The following is an 11,185-nucleotide window of genomic DNA, read 5'->3' on the forward strand; positions in this document are numbered from 1 at the left end:
GAATCATCGTTATTTGTATTTACTTTTAGCAACACACCGGAAGTACAGGTGAGAGCGTTTCCTTAGCGACACTCGCGTCCAAAGCAACCAAAAGAGAACGAGCCAAAACGAGCCAGAACGAGCCTAAAAACATGGATCTATTAAAGTAACAGGCCCACTAGCAGCGAGTGTCTGAAGGTAAACCTGCTACAAAGTGCTGTTTTAGTGAAGTTGTTTCTTGTACTGTCTTTGTTTGAAGGATTCTCAGTTGTAGGAGTGCTTCAATCAGGGAGTCCTCGTCCAAGTGCATCGTGGTCGGACTTGAGACAGTCCAGCTCTCAGATGTCCCTGTCCAGCCACAGCACGTCTGCCAAGGTAAACTACAAACACGGAGGAAAAGTTAGCACAATCCTCCTAAATGGTTTTAAACGTGTATATTTCTTCTCAGTTTCAGAGATCAGGAAGTGTTGATCCTTTCAGAGATTTGTCCTCTCCTGCTGTTCAGAGCAAGCCCAATGTTCTGAGCCCACAGCCCAAATCTGCTCCAAGTACACCACCTCCTCAGCAACTATTTGGACGTAGGTCTTAGCCATTGACCCCCAAGACATGTGACTGATAATGCACATTATTTATTTCTATCTGCATACTTGTATGTTAGATCCTTGCACAGAATGGCTGGAGAAGACTGTTTTCCCTGTTTTACTACCTGGACTTGAGGCTTTGCAGAAAGAAGCTGTGAAACAGGGATGTTTAAAGGTGCATTTCTATCAAATAAAGTCTGATTAGGCTACAGAGTTTGACATCTCTTCCAAACTTCCAACCTCTACATTTTTCCTCTCTTTACATTTCATTTACATTTCCTAATATGTTTTCTGTTAATTTATTTCATATTTCTAAATGATACGTTACAATCTTTTAGCGAAAGGAAACTGCATTTAATCCATGTGATTTCCTGACTTCCTGGCTTTACAAGTAAGACTTCGCCGTATGATACTGAATTAGAATCAAACATGTCATTTGACTGTCTGCTATTTTTCACAGCCAAAACCCACGTCGACAGGGACAGAAGCCAGTACAGTGGTGCGACATCCCATTTGTGAAGGAGTGGCTTAGCATGCAGTAAGTACCAATCACATGTACTCTGTGTGTCATTCAATTGTCTAGATTTATCTTGAAAATCTATCAGAACTAACGTATAACCCAACACATAACGGAGCATGGCAGTGAATCAAATTAACACAATCTATAGAAGGATGTGATCTTTGAATGCAGTAAGTCACCTTCTTTTAGACATGTAATTGATGCCTACTGAAGGTGAAATATGCAGTCTACAGTAAAACTCAAACTTGTATGATATCCGGTATTGATGAGGATATTAACCTTTCTCTCTTGATTCTTTTCATTGCAGTCCTCGGCCGCCTATACCTTTATTTTTACAACTAAGCGAAGCACAGGCAGCTTTGATCATCCAGTCCTTTTGGAGAGGATACAAGGTAAACAAACTGTATGAACAAAAACTCTAGACCTCGTCATACACCACAAACACATCACCAAAGAAGAACATGGAAAATGTAAGCAAACCTGCAGTTTTCTGTGCTTTTTGATACTTAATTAGTTATTTCTCCTCTGATTATGGTAATTGATTGAATAAAACTGTGAAAGAGAAGGAGGAAGTGAAACAATATTGTACAAAGACTGGTATTATCACTAATGACGCTCTTAAGTCTTAAGTCCTTTTGATATCATCTCTCATTCACATACTTCAGAGCTGTGCCTTTTCCTGACTTGTCTTTGTACTGATACTTTGCACCTGATGTCATCAATATTCCCTTAGGATGTGACGCTAACTGTAGGCGCTGCTCTGTCTGAAGCTCTATTACTCTATTGCAAATCTGAGCCTCATTTGAACACAATTTTACCATAAAGGACTGACGTAGTTGAAACTATAACAAGTGAGCTCCTAAACAAGTTCCTTTCAATTAACATTGCCGTCAAAAGTTAGTTAGGTTGGCATTAGTCAACAGTTTTCAGTTAATCACACTCACTTTTTTGTTAATAATGTTTTTGTTTTGTAATTAAACACCTAAACAGGACCATGAACACACTGATCACAGGCTCCTGAACATGTGCTGTGTTGTTTCAGTCCATTTGGAGCAGACCATTAAACCGCAGACCACTGTGTGTGATAATATGTGCATTGTGTCACTATGGTAATTACTCAACATTCCACCATAGACATACATGTAGAACTGCAAAGTATCAATAGACTTCCTAAATACAGTTAGCCCTGATAGTTATGCTATTTAAGTTATGTTTAGCTGAACAACAGTACACCAGATTTGTCTCACCACCAGAGGGCAGTACCAACCCACGAAAATAAACGTGTGGAGGCAGCACTGGGTCAGCTGCCAGGACTTTCAACTGTTTTACTTCAGTGTATGCTGATCTAATTTAATGAATTTAATTATCTGTAATACCCTATAAGATTTCAACAGAAACATAAAAAACAAGCAAGATTTGAAAACAAATGAAAATGTAGATGCACTCAATAATATAAGGAATATAATTAGATTAATAAAAAAAGACATCTGTGTTCAAGTTAGAAGTTGAGCTGGGGTCAGTGAACTCATACAGATAAACAGGGACTGACTTGAGTTTCATAACGTATTCAGTCTGCACCAGAGATATTTGGGGGTGAAGGACATTGTTGTAATGATGTGCAATAGTTTATATCAGAGCTGTTTGATACCAAATCACATCAGTCTGTGTTCAAGGAAATGTGTGCAACAAATACAAGACATTTTATTGAGATGGCAAAAGTCAAGCTGCTAAAAATATTACATCTTTAAAAATATTATATCAAATTATAACTAATCTCACCTCAGTTTGCTTTTTAGTATTACATATAATTATAGTTGCCAGCAGCCACTTCATGGTGTAATCAAATTTAAATGGTATGGCTGATGACGTTTAGCCGTCTCTATCACTCTCATTTCTTGAGGAACTTTGTACTCTCCAACAAACATAAGTAAGAAAGAACATATTAGAATATAAACATAAAGCAATGCATTTTCATTATATGGGCTTAGTCTTCTGAATAAAAGGGGACCTCTGCATAGTGCCTTGTCCAGCCCCCATGCGCACGCTGCACCCTCACTCTCACTTTGCTGCTGTTATATAAGCTCCCTGACGCAGCGCTGACTGCAGAGTGCCTGTGTATCAGACAGGCCCAGCCCCTGGACACACAAGAGGCTATCTGCCTCCTTTCATCATTTCCCCATTAATTTCCATTATTCATTTGTCTCATCCAATCACAGAGGACATTGCAGCAGTGGAAATAGCTGAAACGTAAGCACTTACATTACATAATCTTCTTTGCACTGAGCTCCATGCCCAGCTCTAATCCATTCATCCATGTCTGATGCCATAATGTACACATATGTATGACGTGCACATAAACAGTGTGAAGGCTAAGATGCCTCACGCTTCCTCTCATCTGTTCAGCTCAGATAGATTGCTGAGGGTGCTGGTAATAAATAGGCTTTCATATTAGGATATCAGTATCAGGGCTTTGTGGCCAAGGAGAGAAGCTTTTATCAAGGCCATTTCCTCTGTCTCTGTATGTGAAGATTTATTAAGTACACTAGTAAATACAGACTTGGGTGCCTTCTCTAATCTAATGTGTGAAAGCAACCTCCACTTATTCAAGCAGGAGGTCCCAAGGTCAGATCAGATGAGTTTTACACCTCTTGAAATTGTTTATTTTTTTTTTACAACAAACAGCTTATTTGAACTTTTGAAATCTTTTATTTAAGATTTTGTTTTTGGTTTTTTTCCAAATTGCCATAAAATTGCCATTTGTTAATTACATTCAACAAATGTGTTAGGGATTGGACCCACAAAACATAAATTCCTCTTAAAGGTAACGATCACACCTGATTTAATATTACAGCCTTGATTCTATACATTTGTTAATTTGTACTGACAAAGAAGTTCAATTTGGACAAAGGGTAAATACAGAGATCATGAACCTGGTCAAAACAGTTTAAAAGTGAATTTTTCCATTGAATTCAAACCATCTTATGTTTAAAGCATGGGGTTCCTAGAATTTAATGTCATTATGTAAACATATTGAGCCACAGAAGGCTTAAATGTCATTAAGGAAAGGAATTTAAAACATTAAATTAATCATAAATAAAAATAAATAAATAAATAAATAAAAAGCAGCAACAACACAAAAAAAATACAGTATGACCTTATTTGAGCTCACATGTCTTAAGCCTGTTCTTTCAAAATTTCTACTCTGGTGCACAGGATAACCTTAAAGCTATAGCACCATTGTCTGGAAAGTGGGCCATGATGCCTATTGAGTGATATTGTATTTGGCATAAACTAATAGAGCTGGTTGAAAGAGAACTGCGCACTCACCACTCTGCAAGCTTTACAGTAAACAGCAGAAGTGGGTCTGTGATTCCAGATGAACGGTCTGCAGCCACTGATAAATAAATGGATGGAAAATAGGCCTGGTGGATTGTCAATCAGTGACACCATTACACAAAAGGTCTAGGGCTAATTAGCAATCCATACCTGTGATTTAGCAACCACTTATCCAGTCACTTTATTGTTCCTATCTAGTCGGCAACTTGGCAAGCTACATAGATGTGCTGTAGCTTACCGTTTTGCATTGGATTTTGGTGACAGGAGAAATAATAGGTCTGTGGAGAGCATAGCGCATGTGATGTGGTCTGGGCCTGTGATTATAAAGCCTTTGTGCATCAGCATTTGTGTCTGGGAGAAAAGTTGAAAGATGGAGGGATCTTAAAAATAGAACAGGCGTTTACTGTGCAGCCTGTATTTGGTGGTTGGTTGATAGGCGGACTACTTCAGGATCTTTTGCATTTCAAGTGTTTGGTAATGAGTTCAGTTGAGTTTAGTTCCAATTACCACTATATAGCAGCTTCCTATTGTTGGGAGTTTGTTCTTTCAAACGTTTGTGCTTCTTCTTGCTTGGTTTGTAACTCCTTATGAACTGGAATGAACGCAAATCCCTAGTGTGTTTTATGAGGTGGATGCTGCATTCGTTCTATAAAGTATGCAACTTTTAAAACTTTTTCACAAAATAGACAGATAAATGTATTGTACTTGGCCTGGAAAAGGGCCTTCACCTGCTTGTCTCTATGGGAATGTTGTTCCTTTGACTATAATCTTCCACGGTGCGGCATAATGTTCTCCAAAGTAGGGTTTTAACTTTGTATTTCCATGGATCATGCAGTGTGCTACCTCTAGAAACGTACGTACTGCACCTTAAAATAAAGCGTGAGCTGAAAATACTACAAATCTCATCAAATAAACACATTGTAGTTCTTTTTTTTCCTCTTACTGCCTACCCCCAGGGATAAACAATACCTCAACTTTCTAACAACCTTTGCTGCTGTAGCTGTACATACACAGACATCGCTCTAAAGTTGCATGTAACTGTCATCAGTGCACATACAATAGCAGCTTTCCAGGAGCATTATTTGTCTCTGAACATGTGACACGTCATGACTAAGTATCATGTATTATCAATCATTTCAGTGGTCCTGCATTTATATTGTGTGAAGAAGATTCACAGAGGAAACGTGTCAAATAAATGAAAGTGTCAGAAGAAAACACAACCTCTCTGACCCCGGACCTCTAATTTCCATTTGTATGAGTGAATTAGCTTACCGCACTCTCGCTGTAGCCAAATTCAAGACCAGCCTGTGCATTATATAACAGGCCTATTCTCAGACATGCTCAATGCGAGGCCACTCAAGAACCTGTGTGTAGAGGATCAGAGATGAGAAGGATTTGGACATGGAAAGTTTTGTAAAAAGGCAGGGGGCTTAAAACATACCAAACAAATAAAGTAATTTAAAGCTTAGAGGCATTTTCTTTTCAACTACCTTGTTTATTAATCTCATGAGAATGCCAACAGCCCACACAGATACACAAACACACACCAGGGGGTTTCTGCAACTTAAAGGATTACCGAAGACAGAGAAAACTATAATTTTAAGAGACTGTAAAGCAAGAATTTTAACTGAACATCATTAAAAGCTATTTATTTATTTAAATATTCAACCATTTATACATCAGATGTCTGTTTATCATACAATTAAACAATAAACAAGCTCTAGTTTACCTTTTTTGCAATTATATTATTTGTAAATTAGCCCCCTTCAGCCATTGTTATCCAGGCCCTAACTTTCTGTGTTTCATAATTGTCCAATTTGACCACCGTCAAGTTGGACAATTATGAAAATTCTCTTCTGCAGTTTGTGCATTGTTATTTTTGCTTTTATTTGTGTTCTTCAGGTGAGGGCACAGCCAGATGTCCAAGAGCTCCGACTATGGCAGAAGGAACTGAGGGAGAATCAAGACATAGTCAAAACAGTGGAGAAGTTCTGGGCCCAACAAGAGAGCAGAGGTACAAGCATTTTCCACTTACAAATAGTACAATGTAGTGTAATTGATTCATACCAAAGATTTCAGCCGCTTTAATCAGATATGTCCATGGATGGGCTAATTCACAGAGTATCTGTCTAGTTTTGCACGTGTTAGTGAGCAGGGTGATGGTCTAAATTATTGTTCGTAGTATAAGATTTAAAGTTTAAAAAATGATGAGGATCATTTATTTCATTCATCAAATTTTTTCTAAAATTATATAGCAGAGTTTTGAGCAATGTAGAATCAGTCTTATTTCCACCAAGATGTGTTAGATTGTGCCTCACTATTAGTGTGTGAATGTAGATTACATGAGTATGGATACTGTAATAATTCTATATAAATATATATTCTAATAAATATATAAACATTCTATTTATATAAGTTCAAGTAAGTTTGTTCAACAGATTATACATGGTCCTATTTAGTGTTTTGCTGCATAAGAGTAAACATGTACACATCACTGTCATTTTGCATGATATTTACAACAAATATAAAGGGTTAAATTAAGTATTGTCTAGGGTTGAAGGAGTGCTGACTGAACAGAATTCTATTTATGTAAATATGTAAAGACAAAATATGTTCTATTGCAGCAGCACTTTACAAAAAATCATTTGATGGTGCCTCTGTTTTGCTCCATATAAACAATAGGTCTATCATAATCACACATTCCTCACAACAATGGCTGTGGCTATGGCCATGCCACCTCTGCACTGCTCTGCCACAGCTGCTCATGCCCCACTACTGCTGACTTCACAGTATATACACTACCCCAGGCAGCAGGGGATACACAGAACATGTCCAGACTGTTGTGCTAATGACAAAGGCTAAAGCTAAAGAAGAGCAGCTCCTATGGTGTATCATGCGTCTTTGTTGTTAATTGGCAAACACAGCACTAGATTTTTATGGACAAACATGAATTAACAAAATTGCATGTTCTTGAATGGAGTGAATTTGACATGAATTGACATGAGCATTATGACCAATTGCATGTTATGTGGCCATTGCATTATGCAGTTCCAATGTTGTGCACTCAAACTGCATCTAACACTGCAGAAAAGGCTATAAAAAATCCCTAATAAAGTAGCCCACGAAGTGATTTCAAAATAAGAAAAAGCGCTGACTTTCCATTTTGTTTTAAAAACATAATCTTACGCTTTACTTTAAAACAGTCCGGGGCCCCTCCCCCCATTCTTTATGTTGACCTGGCAACAGCTGCACTCATCTCAACTGACCCAAGGACGCTAACACGTGATATCTTCTCTGCCATTTCATAGTCTGAAATCCGAATTAGCTTAAGATGGAGGAAAAAGAACTATAACACAAAATGAACCGTGGCACCACACAAGGATATGTCAAAGGTCAAAAGGTCACAGGCAGTTGGACAGGTGCTGTGCTCAACAGATCATGCATCACAACAAGACTGTCCTTGACTGGGCCTGATGTGCGGATATTTATTACACCACGGGGTAGAATGACAGCCTCCAAATACAGGACATGAGTCACACCTTTGAGTTAATAATATTAAAAACAACAGAGTTCTAAATTTTGCTATTGCCACCATGGAGAGGCTTGACCTTTTTATTTTTTGATAAATGCTGCTGTACATTGTAGGTCTACAGGCTACTACTACACTGTAAAAGAGATATGTACTCTGCCATAGTCAATTCACTGATACCTTTCATGTGATGTCAGCAACATTTCTTGCTCTATCTGAAACTATTACTCAACTTAGACTTTAATCTGTGTTTTGTTTCAATCTGACCAGACAGAACTGACTTAAATGGAAATACAAACAAATCACACATTAGCATTACCCCCCCCTTTTTAAATGATAGCCCCACTCATCCTTTTTGTTCAAAATCACCTAAATGGGACCATGAATGCCACTGATCACAGGTTATGTCTGAGAGTTTAAAAACATCTACATTTTGTTTGATTCTTTCAGTTGGTTCGTCTATGACTGATCTTCCTGAAAGCCCTCAGCTAGAGAACTCTGACTTCTCTATCCAGGTAGTGTCACCAACTCCACAGAGCACCGTGGTCCACACCCCCACCATCCAGATGGCCCCCGGGGAGTGGCTGACCCCCAGTTTGGGCGGGCTGGCTGACATAGGCTCTGCTGCGCTGATGGCTAAGTTCATGTCTGTACCTGATTCCAGTGTAAAATCACTGGCTGCAATTTCCCCTTCTTTGGTGGGGTCTCACAGCCCCAATGAAACCATATGAGCAACTGAAATCATTTTATAAACAATATTACAATATTTCACATTATTTTATTCAATATCTTGCATACAAAAAATAAAACATAGTCACGTAGTTCTTATAGGGTAAAACAGAAATATTCCTTTTCTACCAAGCTGTATCTTTCTAGGTCTTTGGACATTCTCAGTGTAAAGGTTATTTTGTGAATAGTTTTATCAGTAATTCTTTTGACACATCCCAGTTCCCCATTTATATGATCAATCAAAAGTTAGTTTACAATCGCTTTTCATGCAATAGATATAAGATAAATTTTGGGATAGCATAACTATAAATATTGAGAGTGTAATCATTACATCATCTCAAAACATAGCAGAGATTTACCATGGACCGTCCTTGTTCTCTCGGTCCATGGTAAATCACTGCAGCCTATATATTTGCCTGTAGTTTTTGAGGTACAGGTAATAGCTTTTCATTTGTATTGTACCACACGCAATTTATTGTTTCATACCTATTAAGCTGCTGTAAAGCTGACCAACGTGATCAGTCAAACTAGCCATTAAACCTGGCGGTGACCAACTGGGGATGTCCAGGCTGAGATTTATGGACCGAAAGATGCACATGTAATTAGATGATTGCTTTCATTGCCTTTTTGATAGATGACTTCCTTTTACCAGCCTTGTAAATTAACACTACAACCGGTCTCCGATGTTATATTGCAAGAAGTAGGAAATATTATGAGCTTGTAAGTCGCTCTGAGCACCTTTAGCTGAGTGCTGACTATGTGATCACCAAATCATATTTTCTGAGATGTCATTTCCTTTTTCCCGTGCAATATGTACCACTGCACAAAAGAGCACAATGGAGTCAGGATGTGAGAGCAGAGTGAAGCATGTGTGGAACAGCGAGTTTCTGCTAATTGCTAAATAAAATAAAAGAACAATGGTACTAAATGCCATGTTTTTACTGTGTTGTTCGATTCAGATCATAGATAGGTCTTTGGTATGGTTATTATGTTGTGAGAGCTATAGTTTCTTCCCGCTGTCCAAAACATTCAGTTGGTGGGCCATATGGTAAATCATATTAAATAAATAGAAGCAAAAGGGAATGTTTTTTCTGTTTATGTATTTGTCTGTGTAATTAATTAACTAGTTAATGTCCTAGTTGTATACTAAACCCGTCTAGGAGCTGCTGTGGTTGCTCACTTTTGCTCTAGTCTTCCACTTGTTACATTAAATAAGTTATGAGCATGTTTCTTTCCATTCAACCTTTCATTCAGATTTGAAGGTATAGGTTTCTTGGAGAGCCTCGTCCTGAGTTTCAGACAAATGATTCCTTACTGATTTGAAGGATTTTGTGATGACCTTTCCTCATTCAAGATATGTTTTGATTTGAATTGTGTTTTTGCTATGACAACAGAGGACCGTTGCCATGCCAAATCCTCGTGATTGGTTATAAGTCTGTGCCCTTCTAAGGTTTCTTGCGGAAACAAGAGAAGACAGTGTTTGGTCTTCTCTTGTGTCAGTGATTACAGGTAAAGGTGCATTCTTTATCACTTTTTGAGCTCCATTTCCTCCATTTTCCTCTTCTTGGTGGTCATGTGACAAATGTTTTTTGCCTCACAACAAAGTCCTTTGAAGTCCTATGGAAGGTTTGTGGATGAGTGAGGGACAGCTGCCACTGACTGGGATGATAAAACATGGCATTTCTTTCGTAGGATATCTGATCCAGCTCCACTGAGTCTGGCAGCTCTGGGCTTCAGTGTAACCGGATCACAGCGCGGCACCAGACTGTCACTGCAAAGTCAGATAACAGCATGCTCCTGGGACCAGTCTGAAGTGAAACACCACAAATGACTGCTTATGTACAGTAGAGTGCCTGAACTGTTTTTAATGTTGGCTGGTTCAGGCTGAAGTGTCATCCTTTGTCAAAGCTCTCTGTTTATTCTGAATGGTGAGGTTTTATGTAGAGCCACTGACTTTTATGTCTTTTATGGCTTTTTACTTTAAAAGCTTGTGGTTTGAGGCTGAGTACAGACTTCAGAGGAATTATTTTGTGTGTATGTGTATTTGTTTTCAGTGTCAATGATTAAAAGTCTGGATTGTTTATGTTCAGGAACCTAATATAGAAAATCATATAAATAATTTTTAAAAGACTTAATCAAATCAAATCAAACACTGAGATCGATCAATATGTGGGAACAACAGTGCCCAGTATGAAAAAAAGATGTTATGTCATATTGCCAGCCCTTTAACAGTTCTTGAGTTGATAAACTGACCGACCAAAATCTTAGTTTGTATTAGTCTTAGATTATAAGAATTTATATGGGGCAACAGCAGAAAAGGAAAGTTAGAGAGTGACTGAGTTAGCTGAAGATTTGGTATTTTTTGCTATTTATATGTAAAAAGCCAGATTAAACTCATGATTCACAATTTCAATCTGCCTTTATTTACATTATTTCTTTTCTTATACTTTTTCTGCATAAATAATGATCTTGCATGATCTTCTTTGCAGATGTATTGAGTGCAGTTTGGGT

The 11,185-nt window shown here is 38.1% G+C and overlaps 1 protein-coding gene across 1 annotated transcript; it reads left to right on the forward strand.

The window, feature by feature from the left end:
• The first annotated feature begins 74 nt into the window (after positions 1 to 74).
• iqck (IQ motif containing K) lies at positions 75 to 10,476 on the forward strand. The gene is made up of 8 exons (XM_033971682.2): positions 75 to 354; positions 428 to 557; positions 638 to 735; positions 899 to 951; positions 1,021 to 1,098; positions 1,388 to 1,472; positions 6,319 to 6,430; positions 8,396 to 10,476. Exons 1-8 carry the CDS (start codon positions 322 to 324, stop codon positions 8,674 to 8,676), a joined length of 870 nt encoding a protein of 289 aa, XP_033827573.2. The 5' UTR covers positions 75 to 321; the 3' UTR covers positions 8,677 to 10,476.
• Positions 10,477 to 11,185: the final 709 nt, after the last annotated feature.

The sequence above is a fragment of the Periophthalmus magnuspinnatus genome, chromosome 8 (genome assembly GCF_009829125.3).
Source record: "Periophthalmus magnuspinnatus isolate fPerMag1 chromosome 8, fPerMag1.2.pri, whole genome shotgun sequence".
Lineage (NCBI taxonomy): Eukaryota > Metazoa > Chordata > Actinopteri > Gobiiformes > Gobiidae > Periophthalmus > Periophthalmus magnuspinnatus.